The sequence below is a fragment of the Sus scrofa genome, chromosome 1, assembly GCF_000003025.6.
Source record: "Sus scrofa isolate TJ Tabasco breed Duroc chromosome 1, Sscrofa11.1, whole genome shotgun sequence".
Lineage (NCBI taxonomy): Eukaryota > Metazoa > Chordata > Mammalia > Artiodactyla > Suidae > Sus > Sus scrofa.
This window is the reverse complement of record NC_010443.5, coordinates 9,119,035-9,138,767: the sequence shown is the minus strand read 5'-3', so window position 1 is coordinate 9,138,767 and position 19,733 is coordinate 9,119,035. Positions and strand designations below refer to the sequence as shown.

The following is a 19,733-nucleotide window of genomic DNA, read 5'->3' as shown; positions in this document are numbered from 1 at the left end:
ACATACCGTAACTGTTAAAAATGATAATCCAAAAAAGATAATCCGGAAAAATTTTAAAGTTGCCGCTTGTGATTATCAGATTTTTAATGTTTATTCTTGCTGAAATTTAGACATTAAACTGTAACACGTTAGTTGCTTATATGTTAACATACAGTATGAACTAATTTTTTTCCTCACAGTGTGGTATTTTGGGCCACCTCAAAAATATCTGATTTTACCAACCAACCTAAAAATTATTTTACTGTTTTCTTCACAACTGATGATGAGAATACAGAAGTCTTGGGGATGATTTTATAGGGAAACGAGGCTGAGTGCTTGACACTCTGTTGTGTAACGTAGTGCCTGGTGGATTTGGCTGGTACAGTCCTCAGACAGAGCAGCGGTCCTTGTTTGCCCTAATTCCTCCGTCAGGAATAACCAGTCTGCGTCTTGTTACAGCCCAAGAAAGACCTCCACTTCCTGATGGAATGTAACCATGAGTATAAAGGGTTCCTCGGCTGCTTCCCTGACATCATCGGCACTCACAAGGTAACGCGGTCCCTCAAGTTCACGGACGACGTCCCGGGTGCGGGTGCATTGGGGCCGGGTGCACGGCCGCCTGGACGCGCCCCTCTCCCCTTGCAGCCCCCCGTCAGGAGCAGCTTTCTGAGAGCAGCCGGCACTGCTGCAAGTGCTGTAATAGTGACGTCCCCTAAAGCGCTGAGCGACACGGGGCATGTCGGAGTGTCTTTTGTTCTATAAAAAGATGATTCCGGAGTTCCCGTCGTGGCGCAGTGGTTGGCGAATCCGACTAGGAAGCATGAGGTTGCGGGTTCGGTCCCTGCCCTTGCTCAGTGGGTTAACGATCCGGCGTTGCCGTGAGCTGTGGTGTAGGTTGCAGACGCGGCTCGGATCCCGAGTTGCTGTGGCTCTGGCGTAGGCCGGTGGCTACGGCTCCAATTCACCCCCTGGCCTGGGAACCTCCATATGCCTCGGGAGCGGCCCAAAGAAATAGCAAAAAAAGACAAAAAAAAAAAGGATGATTCCGAGGGAGCTGAATGTATGAGAGCTCGTCCTTTATGGAGGCGCCCAGGCGTGGTGTTTGGTCTTCAAGGCGGGGTCAGGCGTGATCCTTCCCCATCTATGAGCGAGACTCTGCCGCTGCCTGGAAGCTTCTCAAAGGTGCCTTCCTGTCCAGATGAAATAAGATGTTCTGTCTCTGAGCCAGAGAAGGGTTTCCTAATTTAAATTAAAACGGTTGGAGTTCCCGTCACGGCTCAGTGGTTAACGAATCCAACTACAAATCATGAGGTTGCGGGTTCGATCCCTGGCCTTGCTCAGGGGTTAACCGTTAAGGATCCGGCGTTGCCGTGAGCTGTGGTGTGGGTCACAGACAGGGCTCGGATCCCGCGTTGCTGTGGCTGTGGTGTAGGCTGGCGGCTACAGCTCTGATTAGACCCCTAGCCTGGGAACTTCCTAGAGCTCGGCCCTAGAAAAGACAAAAAAAAAAATTTAAATGGTCAATACTGATTTTCTATGTTTCTATTCATAAAAAGGGAACTATAGTTCCCATCACAAGGGGTTTTTTTTTAATTTTTTTATTTTTGTCTTTTTTGTCTTTTGTTGTTGTTGTTGCTATTTCCTGGGCCGCTGCCGCGGCATATGGAGGTTCCCAGGCTAGGGGTTGAACCGGAGCTGTAGCCACCGGCCTACGCCAGAGCCACAGCAACGTGGGATCCGAGCCGCGTCTGCAACCTACACCACAGCGCACGGCAACGCCAGATCGTCAACCCACTGAGCAAGGGCAGGGACCGAACCCGCAACCTCATGGTTCCTAGTCGGATTCGTTAACCACTGCGCCACGACGGGAACTCCCACAAGGGGTTTTTTTTAAACTAAATAAAAGATTGGTTTGAGGTGTCCTCAGATTTTGACTCTGGTTTATTTTTCTCTCCTTTCAAAATCTGTATGGCCTCAGACCCGTGGGCATTTTATCGGCTATTGTACTCTAGGATGGTGTGACATACTTGGATTTATTGAGAGAATCCCTACAAAGCCGGTCTCCCACCCTCATAACCCTGGCATGGGGGCAGTCTAGCATCCAGCTTTACGGTGGAGGCATGGTGCAGGGGGAGCAGAGGGAAATAAGCTTTGTGCGGCTTCAGAGAACTTGGCATAAAACTCAGGACTCTTCTTTACGCACTGGCACAGCGTGGACACGCACGTGTTTCCCTGGCCTGGCTGTTGTGACTCGTGCTGCAGTGGCCATGGGAGGGCAGCTGTCTCTTCAAGACAGTGATTTTGCTTTCTTGCTGAGAATTGGAATTGCTGGGAGAGTAGGTCTTAAAAATTCTCATCATGAGAGAAAAACGCCTGTGAGTCTCAGGGGATAGATGTGAACATGCTTTTGCCGTAGTAGTCACTCTGCTCTGTGATACACATGCAAATACATGTCACATTCGCTCTGCTGTGCACCTTGAACTCATAGAGCGGTGTTTGTCAGTTATATCCCAGGAAAACCAGGTGGATAAAATCGTTAAAATCTCAGTTATTGAAAGACTCAGAACAGTGAGCTCGGGCCTGCGGTTGGAGCTCTGGCGGGCAGCCTGACTTGGGCGTGAGCGTCGAGGTCTTCTATCCAGGCCGCTTCGGTGGCTGCGCCTTGTCATGCTGCGGCCGTGGACGTGTCGGCAACTTTCACAGCTGTTTCCATCTAAGCGTTGATTTTAGATTAATTCAGGCTTCTTACCAAAGTCACAGTAAAGCTTAGGGTCAGTGCACTTAAGCACCAGCCTATGAAATACTCTGTGATAGACACAGTGCCTGTGCACGTGTGCTAGACTGTCTCTGATGATGTCCCAGGGAGTTCCCACTGGGGCACAGTCTCTGTGGCATTGGTGACTCAATCCCCAGGCTGGCACAGTGGGTTAAGGATCTGGTATTGCCACAGATGTGGTTTAGGTTGAAAATGCAGGTTGGATTCAGTCCCTGGCCAGGGAACTTCCATATGCCGTGAATGCAACCGAAAAAAAAAAAAAAAAAAATGACATCCTAAACCTAGTGCCTGTTCTCCTCTTACGTGCTGCTCTTATCATGGCAATGGCTTGTAAATATTACAGAATTAGAGTGCTAGTTAGTTTTCTGCTTTGTTTTGGCATAAAATTAGAGATTTTACCTTAGTTATATTTTGAGAGAATAGCAGCCTTTTTGTTCCCGCGTGACTTAGAGGAAGTTACATGCTTTCCTTCTGTTTTTATTTTATGGGGACATTTTCCTATTTAGTAACAAGTCAATTATAGAATATGGTAGCTTTGTTATATTTTAAACTAATGACTAATTCTTTTAGATAGGTTTTATTAATGCCACTAATTTTATATTTCACAGGGAGCAATAGAAAAAGTGAAAGAAAGTGATAAGCTGGTTGCAACTAGTAAGATCACCCCACAGGACAAACAGAACATGGTGAAACGCGTTGGCACAATGTCTTATGCATTGCAAGGTAAGACAAGAGGTCCATGTGCAGCTAGTGGAGATTTTTTTCCCTAGCAAGTTTTCTGTTTTCCTTGCTGGAGAGAAATTCAAATGTGAACAGCAGTGAAACTAATTAGAACTGATTAAAATATCTTCATAAGCCTCTTGTTTGCAGGATCTCAGTGTTAATGAAAAGCTTTAGTATTTATTTACTTTTTCACACATTTACCTGACATAACCGTGAATGACAGCTTGATTAGACTTGACCCTGGGAGTTCCGTTGTGGCTCAGTGGAGACGAATCTGACTGGTTTCCATGAGGACGCAGGTTTGATCCCTGGCCTTGCTCAGTGGGTTAAGGATCCGGTGTTGCCATGAGCTGTGAGGTAGGTCACAGACATGGCTCGGATCCCAAGTTGCTGTGGCTGTGGGGTAGGCCAGTGGCTCTATCTCCGATTCAACCCCTAGCCTGGGAGCTTCCCTATGCCAGGGGTTTGTCCCTAAAAAAACAAAAACAAAAACCTGTACCTCGATTAAACCTCAGAGAACTTGGAGATTCCTTTTATGACCTTCAACAGCAGCCCCATCCTAACACTGTGTTAGATCCAGAGTTCAGCTTTGAGCAGCACGTAACCTCCAGGCCCCGATGTCATAGAATGTGAAGGGAGTTTGGACAGAGCATTTTGGGCATAGTTTGACTGTTAGTAAAAAGAAGACAGTTTTTTTTAGTGTTTTCCGGCAGACAGGGACAATGAACGGAGTTGTCCTGTGGCTACAACATACATGGCAGAGGAGGAGGGGTCGGCTGTTTCTAGAGGGCACAAAACATGCACACAGACAACGGCGCCAGATTGGATGATTGGCCTTCGGGAATAAACACACTTGCAGGTTGTTGGGGGTGGGGGTGGGATTCTGGTCATTGTGGGGGGCCTTGAAAGCCAAGAGTCTAGAGTTACTGTGGGCATTAAGAAGACAATTAAAAGGTGCTGATGGAAAAACCAAAAACACTGCTCAAGGGAGAAGGTTTGCGGGGTAGGAGGGGTGCAAACTGGGGGTTGACATCAGCCCCCTCAACCAGAGACCTGGCTCCTGCCATCTGAGCTTTTGAGGGCCCAGAGAAGATGAGGTGCTGTGTGGGGGCTTTTCCAAGGGACAGCTGTCAGGACCAGGGAAGTAGTGGGAGAAGAGAAGAAGGTGAAAGATTTTGCCAGAACTAGGGCCACTCGGGCGATCTGGGGCGGACCGGGACGCCTGATTGAAGCTTTGGGCTTTGAAGGGTTTTAAATGGGGAAGTTGGTTTTGAACTTGTGCTTGAGGTCATCCAAACAGATAAATGAGAAGCTTTGTACAACTTCAGATAACAACGTAAAACTCCAAACAATGAGCTTTTTGTAGGAATTTATGCCAGCCGTTGGCTTTGTAGGCGCAGAGAATAAGGGGAAAGCGGGTGGAGCACTGATGGGGCCTCTCCGGGGTCTCCAGTGGCAACTGGGGGGGGGGGGGGCGCCTGCTGAGAGGCGGATTTTGAGAAGGGCCTCATCTGCTGAATCCATGTATTCTGCAAAGATGAGGGGGGCCTCCGACCCCTGCCTGGTGAGAGGCTGAGTTCCAGCAGCCCTGCTTCTCAGCGGCATGAAGCTCCACTCCGAAGGAAGAGGGCCTCCTGTGTGGCTCCCTCCTCTGCCCAGCCTTTCAGAGGCACCTGATAAAGCCACCTGGACGGCCTCTGGGCAACGGGATGTGGCAGGGCCCAGCGGGAGCCTCAATAGGTCCCTGTAAACAGACTCTGCACCTTCTGCACTGCAGTCCTGTGTAGACGGCAGGACCGAGCTGGTTTCCTGCTCAAACGGTGGTCGCTCTTTGGGTGAGGATCTGTGTTGGGTTTTAGAGGATTTCACATGCAAATCAGCACTAATCACCCATCTCCTGGAAAGTCGTTTGCCATTAGCTATTCCCATTGTTCATCTAGCCTCTTTAAAACATTTTTTCTGGAACTGGCACAGGCCAACCTGATTAAACCCAGTTGATGATCCGTCAGAACAGGGCAGAGACACAGGGTGGTCCCACGGGGTGGTGGGAGCTGATCGCTCTCTTGCTTTGGTTGTAGCCGAGATGAATCACTTCCACAGTAACCGGATCTATGACTACAACAGTGTCATCCGCCTGTACCTGGAGCAGCAGGTGCAGTTCTACGAGACGGTGAGTTGCCAGGCCACCGCCAGGCCTCTGCCTACATGGGTGGGGGGGGGGGGGGAGCAGGATCCCTGCTCTCTTGCTTTGACTCTGGGAAGTCAAGTAATAAAGCAAAGGAGGCTAAATAGTCAGCAGGGGGGGTTCCTAATCTCTTTTCATCACCTCTGCCTTCTCCTTTTGAACAACACTGGGTTAAAAAAGGGTATGTTTGGGTTTGTTTGTTTTTTTAACAAGAAAGGGTATTAGATGCTGGATGTGGGGCCCCAAGAAGCCCTTATTGTGTGGTCCCGTCCCCCCGCCCCGCGCTCAGGAACACTGTGAATGAGATGAGGTCACCCTGCCGCCCACAGGCTCCCAGCTGGGGAAGGAGCCTGGCACCGCTCAGGCGGCACAGGCCGGCTTTGTTGGAGAGTGGGGTCTTTGCAGTTGAACCAAAGGAACTGCAGAAAGAGAACTAAAAGGAGAGGGAGAGGGAGACCTTAGTTTCATGCGGGAACCGGTAATGAAAGTGGAAACACGTGGCCTCCGCAGAGCGGTTTGTCGTTTGCCAGAGTGTGTAGCGTGTAAATGGGAATGACGGGTTCGGTGGCTTTACCATCGACCACGTGCTGGCTGCCGAGCGGCTTCCGCAGTTTCCCGCTCTTTCCGTGGTATCATCTCCTGTGTGTTCAGGGACAGTGGTGGGCAAGCCCCAGTTGTAGGCCCTCGCCTGTGTCGTCTCTGGGTGCTCACCGCCCGTCCTCAGCAGGGAGCCGCGCTGACCTGCTCCGTGCACATTGTCGGTTGTGGCTGGAAACAGCTGGTCTCAGGGACAAGGTGAGGGTGCGACCTGTCTCCATGCTGTGGGGCAGCGGCAGAGCCTGGTCGGGGGCTGCTGGTCCCCCGAGGCTCAGGACTGCACAGATGCCCGGGAAGGCTGCGGAGTGGGCCCAGCGCAGAGACCCGGTCCCCCAGCTCCCTGAGGGCAGGCGGAGGGGCTGCAGATGCTGCTCCGGGAGAGGCCAGGTTCGTCGCCTGCCACGGGAAGGAGTGGCCTTCCTGCCACCCGGGAGCCCCCGCCAGCAGCCCGCCCCCGGGGTTGAGGGGGTCTCTGCACTGCCTGGTGCTGGAAGGGTCTGGGGGCCCAGACCAGTTAAAATATTGGAATTTTGCTAATGTTTAACTCATAAGAGATGGAAATAGGAGAGTCACTGACGTCACAGCTGGAGTGACACAGTTGTGTTTCTCGCCAGATCGCGGAAAAGCTGAGGCAGGCCCTCGGCCGCTTCCCGGTGATGTAGGCGCGGACAGCACGTCAAGACACGCTGCCGAAGTGCTTCTTCCTGACTTGGGGCAATGCAATGTAATTTTTTTTTCCCTCATCCAAAAAACAGAAAAGAAAACCAAAAAGAAACAGTTGAAAAAATGGCATTTACTTTGTAAACCAGCCTAAATGCATCAGTTATTTAGGGATATTCTTCTTTTGTTCCTTCCACATCCATCGCCTAAGCCGGTGGAAGTTGTCTATTTTTGGAAAGTACTTAAAGTCAGCAGAATTTTGAAGGGAAAATTAGGGATTTCCCTCACTGATATTTTACATAAAATTTTAATTTATGAATCACCCATGATCTTCTAGTCCTTACCCAATGTCAGATTACTAATTGCTTTCTTAAAAATATGAAATATGCAGAATAAAAAATATATGTTTGTATATTTTTATAACTCTTTCTAGCCCTTTGGGATTCCTGTCTATTTAGGAAAACCCACATGCCTTTCACTGACATATTTATGACTCAGGAGGGAGGAAGCAGAGGGGCTCTTGGGGCCCGGCCCGGCACCCCAAGTCCCAGTGGGTGGGCCGCCCATGTCCCTTCAGAGGACCTGGCTGGGCAGGAGCCCAGGATCAGCTCCCCGGCCCGCTGCCCGCCTCCCACCCCGCAGAGTTTCTGAAGGGCCTCAGCCTGCGCCCGGGCAGGGCGTGCTGGGCGCTGGAAGACTCCCCGCAGGGAGCCCCTGCTCCCAGGGCAGGAGCGGCCTGTGACCTGCGTGCTGGAAGCCTGCTCCTCGGGGCCACTGCCCCCCACTCGCTTTCGTCTCGGCGCTGGGGCCGAGTCGCGGTGAGGAGTGCGGGGAAAGCACCGTTGGCGATTTGCGTGACTGTCGAGGAGCCGGCCTTTGCCCGAAGAGCAAGGCGCGGGTTGGAGGAGCCGCCCGTCCCCAGCAGGGGGCGCGTCGAGGGGCCGATGCGGAGGCCGCCGGCCTGCCCTGCGCGCAGCCGCCCCCAGCCTGGCGTCGGAGAAGGAGCGCAGAGTCGGCGCCCGACTGTGTCCCACGCGGCAGACCCTCGTCCCCACCGCTAGGACGTCGCCGAGGGGCACAAAGCAAACCTCGCAGACACGCGCCTCCCGCGGACGCCCGTTCTCCACAGCGGCCTTACTGCATCGTCCCGTTCCCCCCCCCCCCCCCGCTTTCACTTTTCTGACCGATTGGTTATATTCTAGAAAATGGCAATTTTGGGCCAGCACAAAAAAAGTGACACCAAAAACTAAGTAGAAGTGGAAAGCAAATGAGAACGTCTTGTTCCTCAGTATCACGGGTTTTTGTTCCTGTTTTATAAGTAATTTTCCCCACTTGATTTTTCTTTTATAAAAACTCATAGAGCAGTGTTTATGATACAGCCATTTAATATATGTACAAATTGTAAAGAATATGTATAAATGTTTTACACAAATGTAAGAGCATGTAGAAGCCAACATATATAAATAAATTGTTAAAAAAAAAACTGTACAGTAAATTCTCAAGCACTTTTTCAAGACACTTGTTGGTGTTTTTGTGTGATTTTTGGGGGGAGGAGGGAATGGTTGTTTCTTGTTGCCAGCTGCTGAAAAGAGTCCAGGTAGTGAGTTTTTCCCCAATACTTATTTCTCCTGACATGAATTAATAATTCTAATTCCTTATCAATCCTGGAATCATGTCCCAGTCACCCGAAGAGCTGTGAGGAAACAGACCGACGCCCAGCGTGTTAGGGTCTCTAGAGAGACAACCTACAGACCTACAGGCTGAGCGTGTGTCTTCACGCCTCAAGTGGTCTTACTCTTCTGGACACCCTGTAACAATTCTGTGCTGTAAAAACCTTACATGACACGGTAAGAGAATAAGGGGAAAAACAAAGGTATTTGCTTCATACACACACATGCTGAACAAAATAAGGAAGTATTCACGACAGAGTGCTCGTTTCTGTGTGTCACGTCACGGCTGGTGTTTGTACCCACCTTACTCCACGACCCCTACCACGGTCGCTTGGCCTTCCGCAGGTGCCCACGGTTGTGGTTCTTTCCCTGAAGGGATGACCCAGACCTTCTCTCCTGAAGAGAATGGGCCGTTTGTATTCCTGTTGCTGCAGGTGGCATTATTTCACTCTCTTTCATGGCTGAGTAATATTCCTGCATGTGTGTGTCACACCTTTACCCACCCCTCTGTGTGTGGACATTAGGTGGCTTCCGTGTCTTGGCTGTCGTGAATAGTGCTGCTGTGAACATCCAGGTGCGTGTGTCTTTTCATGTTAGTTTTCTCTGGATATATGCGCAGGAGTGGGATTGCTGGTCACATGGTGACAGTTTAGTTTTTCAGGAGGCTCCATACTGTGCATATTCCCGCCTGGAGTGAGTTGTGGTTTCTGTTGACCCTGGTCTCAGGGGCTGGGACCATGAAGAGATGCCCTAAGCAATCTCCTTAGACATGCTCCCCTGACCTTTCCCCCAGGGTGGAGTGGGGTCCACTCTCCCCTTGGGCAGCGGCAGCCTCACCAGCCAGCACAGCAGCTCCCTTCTTTCCTCTTGATTCCGGGACACAAGAGCCAAAGTGGCTGGGTGGCCGTGCCAGCTTCCAGTTGAGTGGAATCATTGCTGTGCCCTCGGGTGGGAGCGTTTCTGTCTTTAGAATTAATACCTGTAGACCAGCAGAGGGACAGGAATTGATATTTTGTTAGTCACCCGAGGTGGCAGTGTAAACTGATGCGGCCTCTATGGAGAACGGTATGGAGATTATCATACTGACTGATGTGAAGGCAGACAGAGGAAGACAAGTGGTGTATGATGTCATTTATGTGAGTAATCTAAAAAAATGATAGAAATGAATTTACTTACAAAACAGACACGTAAAAAACAAACTTGGAGTTCCCGGTGTGGCTCAGTGATAACAAACCTGACTAGCATCCATGAGGTTTGGGTTCCATCCCTGGCCTCGCTCAGTGGGGTAAAGATCTGGTGTTGCTGTGAGCTGTGGTGTGGGTCGCATACACGGCTTGGATCCCATGTTGCTGTGGCTCCAGTTCAACCCCTAGCCTGGGAACTTGCATATGCTGTGGATATGGCCCTAAAAAGAGAAAAAAAATTACAGAAAACCCCACAAACTCATGGTTACCAGAAAGGAAAGAGGGTGGAGGGATAAATTAGAATATATGACCCTCCATAAAACAAACAGCCAGGGCCATTGTACCGCATAGGGCACTAAACTCAAGAGCCTGTAATAACCTCTAACGGAAAAGAATAGACAAGAATCTGAGGATGTGTGTGTGTACACACGTACGTGTGTATATATGTGTAAATGAATCGCTGTGCTACCTGAAACTAACACATTTTAAATCCACTGTAATTCAGTCACAAAATTTTTTTAGGGAGTTGTGGCCCAGAGGAACCAAATCTGACTCGTATCCACGAGAATGCTGGTTCGATCCCTGGCCTCATTCAGTGGGTCAGGGATCCAGCGTTGCTGTGAGCTGTGGTGTAGGTCGCAGATGCAGCTCGGATCCTTTGTTGCTGTGGCTGTGCTGTAGGCTGGCACCTGCAGCTCCAGTTCCACCCCTAGCCTGGGAACCTCCATATGCTGTGCGTGCAGCCCTAAAAAATTTTTTTAATTAAAAGAATGTTTTAAAAGAATTGATAGGTAATCAAGGTCAGGCCGTTTCTGCTTGCAAGGAAAGTGAGCAGCCAGGTGCACTGGTCCAGGCTCCGCCCTCTGGGAGGATTTCCATGGCCTTGTCCTTCAGGGTGTCCAGGGAGGGGCTGTGGGGCTGCCTCTGACCGCTTGGGGGCAGTGTCTGCATACCAGGCAGAACCCTCTGTGAGCCAGGCCCAGGCTTCCTTCCTTCCTCTTCAGTTTATCATAGGAGCTCCCCTGAGGCAGTAGGTGTGTCTGCGAGGAGAAGGCAGCTTAGTGGGAGTGGGGACCATGGCATTTGGGCCACTTCCTTGTGTAACTTGAATTTTCCTGACCTGCTCAGGCTGGATCACATATGTACCATATAGGTTTCATTTGATGACAGAGCGTTACTGTGCACCCCCAATGTTGTGGCTGATGGGTCAGGGAACACCGAGGTCCTAGTGGGCAGCCGAGGTCACACGGTGACTTGCTGGTCCCTGGTTAAGCCTTCAGTCTGTCCTCAGGCCCAGTAGCAGGCCAAGAGCTGTTTCTGAAGGGGGAGTAGCTGTCTGGGGAGGATGGCAGGGCTTTGCTGGAAAACCCTAAGGGGCTGCACTGAGATTCATCTGCCAGAGGCTCCAGACAGCCGCCTTTTCTGCCAGTGATGCTTCAGGCACCGTTGGATCTGCTGGATCACGTGGTCTGGGCAGCAGAGCAGGTCACGTGGCAACCTGACCTGTGAGGAGCCTTGTATTCTGGGGCCCACTCAGAATATTTGGGCTCGGGTGACCTGGTCAAGTTGACATAAATTAACCACACAGTGTCCACCTCCCATTTATCCTGATTTACTCGGTCTGAGGAAGGAGGCCAGGAAAACGAGAGGATTCTCAGAAGAGGAGGTGACATGAGAGCATCGAAATAATGTTAGATAACAGGGAGCCAGGAACCGTAAAGGGAGCTTGAAAGGAAGGGAAAATGCATCCATGGATGTTGGTATCTGGACGATTCTCCCTCAGCTGACGAAAATGTAGTGGCTGATGTATGCGTCCCTCCCTGTGGATTCAGACCTACATGGGGATAGTCTGATTTTTAATTATTTATATCAGCCTTTAGCTACCACAGAAGAGCTTTCATTATAGAACAATTTATCTTTTTTTTTTTTTTTTTTTTTTTTTTTTTTTTTTTTTTTGCCATTTCTTGGGCCGCTCCCGCGGCATATGGAGGTTCCCAGGCTAGGGGTCTAATCGGAGCCGTAGCCGCCAGCCTACGCCAGAGCCACAGCAACGTGGGATCCGAGCCGCGTCTGCAACCTACACCACAGCTCACGGCAACGCCGGATCCTTAACCCACTGAGCAAGGGCAGGGACCGAACCCGCAACCTCATGGTTCCTAGTCGGATTCGTTAACCACTGCGCCACAACGGGAACTCCCACAATTTATCATTTTTAAGAATCTTGGCGTTCCCGTCGTGATGCAGCAGAAATGAATCTGACTAGGAACCATGTGGTTGTGGGTTCGATCCCTGGCCTCTCTCCGTGGGTTAAGGATCCAGTGTTGCCGTGAGCTGTGGCGTAGGTCACAGATGCGGCTCAGATCTGATGTTGCTGTGGCTGTGGTGCAGGCCAGCAGCTGTGGCTCCAATTGGACCCCTAGCCTGGGAACTTCCATATGCTGCAGGCACAGCCCTAAAAAGGACAAAAGACCAAAAAAAAACAAAAAAAAAAGAATCTGACAATGTAAAAATAGTAGAAAAGGATCTAGATCAAAGAGGTGAAGGCACAGTGGAGGAAAAGTCCAGTCTACTTAAGCATGTGACACCGGTTGCCCATCCCCAGAGGTAGCAGGTCCAGGAAGTCCAAGGTTGGCAGGTGTGGGCGCATCGAGAAAGACAACGCACACAGGTATTGGATGGAACAGAGATGGGGCGAGATCAGCTTCAGTGAGTGAGCCCCACGGCCCGTGGGAGATGGTCTGTAGCCACCCTTCTCCTGCAGCACGAGACCCCACCCCTCCTCGCCGGGAGCAAATAAGCAGTGAGATTGACCTGGTGCTTAAGCAGAAGAAAGAAGTACACACCAAGTCTGGACCAGGGTAAGACACTCCCCGGTGAAGACACAGGCCCGCACGGGCCGGGGGGCTCTTAAGCGCCGTGAGCGGGGATGCCCTGGGCTCCCTCTTTGGAGGCCGAGCGGGGGTGGGAAGAGCGGCCCGTGACACTGCCCTTCCCCACACTCCTGGTCCACAGCCTCAGTGGAGGGACTCAGCAGGTCCCGTCTGAAGGCTGGGAATCCGAACTGGTAATGTCTATTATTTAAAGTAGTAAAAGCACTCAAGCAACTGCTTTTATGGCTGAGTCGTTACTGAAGGCAACTGGAGACACTAATGAGGAAGGTACTTTTTCTTGTGTGTGTTTAATTTTTTCAGCCTCTTTGATTTAAAATCCTGTTCTCCGAGAAAGTAAAGAGAATTTGAATTCCTTTCCCAAGGGTCTCTTGACTCTAGCTGGATTTGCCGACTGTGCCATGAATGCAGAGTCCTCACAGAAGTCAATAAAAATTATCCAGGCTCGTTCTCAGGACTCTGCAGCAACCGTCCTTGGTGGATGGGTAAGGTCTTCAGGGAAGAAGAGCAGGCGAGCTTACTGTTTGCTAGAAAATGCAGGTTTCCCAGGCTCTGGGTTCCTTGCCTGTCATAGGAACCACTGCATGAGCAGGCACCCCTCGGGCCCCCCCCCGGTTGCCCCTGATGGACTTTCAAGAGCAGGGGGAGGGCAGGGGGCCACGGGCAGGTAGGGGTGTAATCGAGTTACCCCTTTTCCAGACTCAGGAGTCTCATTTTCCTGTGGTGTCTGTGGAACATACAGACAAATGTATTTGCTAAATAGAACAAAATGAAATCTCAGACCCAGGAGTTCCCATTGTGGCTCAAAAGTAATGAACCCAACTAGTATCCATGAGGAATCAGGTTCTATCCCTGGCCTCTCTCAGTGGGTTAAGGATCCAGAGTTGCCCTATGAGCTGTGGTGTAGGCTGGCAGCTACAGCTCCAATTCGACCCTTTCCTGGGAACTTACATACGCTGCAGGTGTGGCTCTAAAAGAACAAAAAAAAAAAAAAAAAAAAATCCCAGACCCAGCAGTTACTTCTGTAAGAAAACATTATTTTTATTTTTTGTCTTTTGTCTCTTTAGGGCCACACCCACGGCATGTGGAGGTTCCCAGGCTAGGGGTATAATCGGAGCTGTAGACACTGGGCTATGCCAGAGCCACAGCAACGCAGGATCCGAGCTGCGTCTGTGACCTACGGCAACGCTGGATCCTTAACCCACTGAGCGAGGCCAGGGATCAAACCCCCAACCTCATGGTTCCTAGTTGGATTCGTTTCTGCTGAAGCCACGGCAGGAACTCCCAAGAAAACATTTTTTAAAAATAATCAGAAAATGAATAAAGCTACCAAAACATATACACACTAGCATAGACCATAAAAGGATAAGGAAAACTCTTTCACATTCCCCCAGCAAACAGTGTGAAAGAACCAGGGAAACAAACTGGAGTTGCAGCAAAGCAGAAAGGTTTTTTTCCCTAGCTTTATTGAGCTGTACTTGACACAGAACTTTGTGTGAGTTTAAGATGTGCAACGGCGGAGTTCCTGTCGTGGCGCAATGGAAACGAATCTGACTAGGGACCAGGAGGTTCCGGGTTCGATCCCTGGCCTTGCTCAGTGGGTTAAGGATCCAGCGTTGCCGTGAGCTGTGGTGTAGGTCGCAGATGCGGCTCAGATCTAATGTTGCTGTGGCTATGGTGTAGGCCAGCAACTACACCTCTGATTATACCCTGAGCCTGGGAACTTCCACATGCCACGGGTGCGGCCCTAAAAAGTCAAAAGCCAAAAAAAATTAATAAAAAATAAAATAAGTACCACAGTAAGGTTAGTGAACACATCCATCACCTCACATAGTTAGAATTTCGTGTGTGTGAAATGAGACATTTTAAGATCTCCTCTCTTGGGAGCTCCCACCGTGGCGAAACAGGATGGGTGGCATCTCTGCAGCCCTGAGACAACGGTTCAACCCCTGGCCCTGCACAGTGGGTTAAGGACCTGGCATTCCTGCAGCTGCAGCATAGGTCACAGCTGCTGCTCAGATAGATCTGATCCCTGGCCCAGGAATCCCATATGCCTCTGGGCAGCCAAAAAAGGGGAGAAAAAAAGAAGAAAGATCCTTCCTTCACCGATTTGAGAGACATGCCGTGGTTAACACAGTCCGCGTGCCGCACAGGAGGGTGTCTGGATGCTGTTGACAGTTCAGAGACCAGCAATGGGCGAGTTTGTCCGAAGGTCATTCAGCCTCGTGGAGAAGATTGTTTGCTTCTGAGTCAAGAGTCAATTCAAAGTCATTAAGTGGGAACATGTGTCCTGTGAGCTTATTTATTATTTGCACATTAAATTCAATATCATGTGATGCTCTTTGGCTGGAAAGCCAACCTGAGGCATGTGACAGGCCCAGGGTGAAGCCAGGGGCCTTGTTGAAATCGAGCCCCAGTTCTGGGGGCCGGGCCCAATCCCTCCCCCGGGCTGAACAAGCAGCTCAAGACTTCTCACTCCTGCTGCTTAATTTTTTTTTTTTTTTTTTTTTTTGGCTGCTGCCTGCAGCATGCAGAAGTTCCTCAGCCAGGGTTCGAACCCATGGCACAGCTAAGGATCCTTAACTCGTGGAGCCACAGGAGAACTCATCCTGCAGCCTAGCTTAGGTCATTCTTCAAATCAATTCTGTTCTCCAAGTGGCACCCATATATTTTCGGCAGTCAGATACTGACGGTGGCTTTCCATTGATTTCTTGGCCGTCAGATACGACTGAGGGGGGAAGGGGAAGGGCAGGCCGCCCATCGATCCACCATAAAACGAGGAGCAGGAAGAAGGGAAACCAAACAAAAATTTACCAAAGTAAACAAATTGTGTTTTGTGAGACGCTGTTCTTTTATTGATGCATTTAAATCATTTCCAGATGGATCAATCCATTGTAATTCAGAGGAGTTTGAAGGGACCTTGCCACAAACCTCAACAGCATGGAAACCGAAGTAGCATAAACAGTAGGTATTTGTCTACACTTGCTCTCTTTGGGCAAGACATGCCCTCAGTGAATTAAAATTTTTCTGGGAGGCGCTCTCTGTCCTGGGTCCCCTTCTTTTACCTAGGTTAGCCTTGTATTTTTTAGTGTTGGAGGAAGTGCCTTTGTGGTTAAGGTTTATTTCCCAGCCGCCTGTAGAGCTACTTCTTCCCCTGAGTTTTATGGAGATGTGATTGACATTTCACGTTGTCCTGAGCTTAAGGTGCACAGCAGAATGACTTGATACGTGTGTATATTGTGAGGTGATCACCCAATACATTTAATTAGCATCCATCACATGTCTTTTTCTTGTGATGAGAATTTTTTTTTCATCTTTTTCTCTTTTAGGGACACACCGGCAGCCTACGGAGGTTCCCAGGCTAGGGGTCGAATCAGAGGTACAGCTGCCAGCCTATACCACAGCCACAGCAAGGCAGGATCTGAGCTGTCTGTGACCTACACCACAGGTCAGAGCAATACCAGATCCTTAACCCACTGAGCGAGGCCAGGGATTGAACCCGTGTCCTCATGGATGCTAGTCCGGTTCGTTCACCACTGAGCCACGACAGGAACTCCGTGATGGTGATGAGAACTTTTAAGGAATACTTTTTTTTTTTGGCTGCACCTGCAGCCTACGGACATTCCCAGGTTAGGCCAGGTATTGAACCCTCACTGCCGCAAAGACAGGGCACCGGACCCTTAACCCGAGGCACCAGAGCTCCCCCTCTTTTTTTCTTTTTTTTTTTTTTTAAGGAGGTACTTTTAATAACAGCTTCTTCTACCGTGCTTCCAAAAGAGGAATTCTTAACCTTTGGTCTATATACCACTGGGGTGTGTGTATCAATGAAACACGTGACTATAGGCAAATTATGAGCATATTTTACATTTTTTCTGGGGAAAAGTGTTGGTACCTTTCATCAGATCCTTAGAGGTCTGTCGGGATGACTCACTTTAAAGACAAAGTCAATTTCCTCACCTAACCAGACTTTCGTCTCACATTTCATCACCTGAGTGCTGTTCTATTTCTCTTTCTCGTTAATTGCTTCTCCTTCTCTCCTTATTCTTAGAATTCAGGAACTGAAGGAATGTCCTGAGGAGGGAAGGTTGAGTCATTTCACAAGAGGACGGGGCGGAGTTTCCACTGTGCCCTCCAGGTTCTGGACCATCACCCAGGTCAGCCATCTGAGCAGGACACAGGATTTTAATCCGAGTCGCCTTTATGCAAAGTACTGGGGGATCTTCATGCTCAAACCTCTGCGGTGAGTGACAGCAGAGCAAAGACCTGTGCTCACCCTTTGGCCGAAGGAGGAGAGAAATGGAAAAGCCACTGAGCCTGGGGGAGAAGGGAGAGACCAGCCTTGCCCCAAAGAGGTGTCCTTCCTCTCATAGCGGCTGCCCTGTCAGGCTCAGTGCGGAGGTTTAGATTTTTGTCTAAAGGGTTTGGGGCTGAGCAGGGGAAGGTGTGGCAGAGAGAATGAAAAGAGAGAGGAGAGAAAGTTATAAATAGATGCTCATACTTCTTGGTGGCTCCTGGCACTGAGAAGCAGAGAAAGCTTATTTAACTAACTGGGAGCATACTTCCCGATACAAAGAAAATGAAGAGTCCAGCTGTCTAGTCTATATTATCATCTAAATAAATGCACACGGGCCCCTGTGGTCCACTGGGCCTCGGGAAGCAGGAAGCAAGTCAAGCTGAAAATAGCCACTGGGCCTGGAGGCCCTCTGCACCCCCGGGGGCCACTTCGAAGGACTCCAGTGTGGCGCCTCCTGCTCAGATGTCACAAATACACTTAAAAATCCCACCTATGGGAGTTCCCACTGTGGCATGGTGGGTTAAGAATCTGACAGCAGCAACTCGGTTTGCTGCAGAGGCAAGGGTTCAATCCCCCGCCCAGGAACTTCCAAATGCTGCAGGTGAGGCCATTAAAACAAACAAACAAAAAAACAAGCTATGGGACATTTGTATAATAAAAAAGCCATGTCCTCGTAGAGAATCAAGCGAAATACCTTTCTTTTTCCCTGCCGTGCCCATGGCATGTGGAAGTTCCCTGACAGGAACTGAACCCGAGCCACAGCAGTGACACCACCAGATCCCCAACGCACTAAACCACCAGGAATCATTGAAACACCTCTTCTGGAGTTCCCGTCGTGGCTCAGTGGTTAACGAATCTGACTAGGAACCATGAGGTTGCTGGTTCGATCCCTGGCCTTGCTCAGTGGGTGAAGGATCCAGCGTGGCCGTGAGCTGTGGTGTAGGTCACAGACGCAGCTCGGATCCCGTGTTGCTGTGGCTCTGGCGTAGGTTGGCAGCTGCAGCTCCGATTCGACCCCTAGCCTGGGAACCTCCATATGCCGCAGGAGTGGCTCAAGAAAAAGGCAAAAAGACAAAAACAAAAAACAAAAAACAACCCACCTCTTCTAACCTTGAACTCACACAATGTTACCTGTCAATGACATCTCAATAAAACCAGGGGGAGAAGGCAGTTGGGAAACAAATCTGAAGTACGAAGACATTTCCTCAGGCCCCCAAACAGCAAAGCTCACCTCAGGCAAAGGAGGAGGACCCGGGAGAGGGCGCCTCACAGAAAAATTTCAGTCCACCAGGACGCCACAGAAGTGAGGACTCAGAGATGGCTATGAGCTGAGTGACCTGAGGGGACAGCTCCCTTATGCTTTTCTTTGTGCTCAGTGAACTGTGACAGAACCTTCCTTAGTTGTCATTTTTGGCCACGCCCACGGCACGTGGAAGTTTCTGGGCCAGGGATCCAACCTGCGCCACAGCTGTAACCAGAGCCACTGCAGTGACACCACCAGATCCTTAACCCGTTGTGCCACCAACAAACTCCTTGGTTACCGTTTTTATTGCGTCCTACGTGGATTCGTGTTCAGTTTTCTGGTTAAAATAGTCACACAACTTGATCTGCAAACACGCTGTAATTGTTCCCCGGTGACTGTCAGCTTTTTATCTGACTCCACCTTCTCCTTCCACGTTCCCTGTGGAAACACGTCCAGGGGACAGTGACAGCTCAGCTGCGCTGAACATTCCAGTGATCTGTGTGTTCATCAGCAGACAAGGAAAAGCACCCAAGCCCGCTGAATTTGTCAGCAACCTGGTGGGAAAACGAGTTCTCTCTGACAGATAAAATATGAAGTTAGAATCAGAGGCAGCGTAGCCAACAGGGAAAAAAAAAAAAAAAAAAAAAAAAAACCCTGGGTGAGAAGATTGGAGACCTGGCATCTAATGACAAGTCCCATCAGGACCTCACTGCTCAGCAAACAAGTGGGAAGTTCTTCCTGTCCTTTCCACGGCACCATGATTGCCGTGAGAAGACATATGTGGCATAAAGAAAAATTAAAATAATTTGTAACTGTCTCTAAGCAGCATTAAGCCTTATGCTAAAATGACAAGACAGTCAGGTGCTGGCTGTAATAGACATGGCCGACTTTGCTGGTGATTCAACCCCAAACCCATTCATTCCCAAGCCCTTTCTCTCTTGTCCGTTTCAACTGAAGAGACTGGAAAAGTCTCGATGGTAGCTAATGGGGGTCACTGACTGAGGTCTGACCAATGGATCCACATGGAATTTGTTGGGGGCTCTGGGAGAAGCTTTTGCCTGCCTTTTTCTTAGAAAAGGGGCAGGTACACTGACCTAAATTCTTCTCTTCTTTTCACCTTGAATATCAGTGTGATACCTGGAACTGAAGCAGCCATTTTGTGATCGTGAGACAACAAGCCAACATATTAAAAATGACAGAGGTGAAAGAAGGAGCTTGCTTTGATCTTTGATGACATTGTTGAATTATTACCCCAGCTCTCTAGAGCACCTACCTTGAGACTTCTTGTTTAAAACTTTCATAGTTGACTTTTCCAGCCAAAGCATTCCTAAGTACCTCTGATACACTGGCTACAATATGTTTTTACTGGAACATTTAATGAAAGTTAATTTTATTCAAAAGGGAATCAACATGCAGAATCTGTAATTTCGCTTTAGTTTTTAAAACTAACAATATAAGGAGTTCCTGTCGTGGCTCAGCAGAAATGAATCCCACTAGGAACCATGAGGCTGTGGGTTCTATCCCTGGCCTCACT

General features: G+C 49.6%; 1 protein-coding gene and 1 long non-coding RNA gene across 3 annotated transcripts in view; both read left to right on the top strand.

The window, feature by feature from the left end:
• Positions 1 to 8,408, top strand: part of SNX9 (sorting nexin 9) — a 108,664-nt gene extending 100,256 nt beyond the window's left edge. For both annotated transcript variants that reach the window (XM_003353171.4, XM_021086441.1), the window contains 4 exons: positions 439 to 528; positions 3,364 to 3,478; positions 5,557 to 5,648; positions 6,875 to 8,408. In XM_003353171.4, coding sequence (XP_003353219.1) covers positions 439 to 528; positions 3,364 to 3,478; positions 5,557 to 5,648; positions 6,875 to 6,922 — 345 coding nt within the window. In that variant the 3' untranslated portion in view covers positions 6,923 to 8,408. The remainder of the gene's footprint in view (positions 1 to 438; positions 529 to 3,363; positions 3,479 to 5,556; positions 5,649 to 6,874) is intronic.
• LOC106506437 lies at positions 12,228 to 17,438 on the top strand. Its single transcript, XR_001301716.2, has 3 exons — positions 12,228 to 12,632; positions 15,542 to 15,626; positions 16,711 to 17,438. It is a non-coding gene; the product is annotated as an uncharacterized LOC106506437 (long non-coding RNA).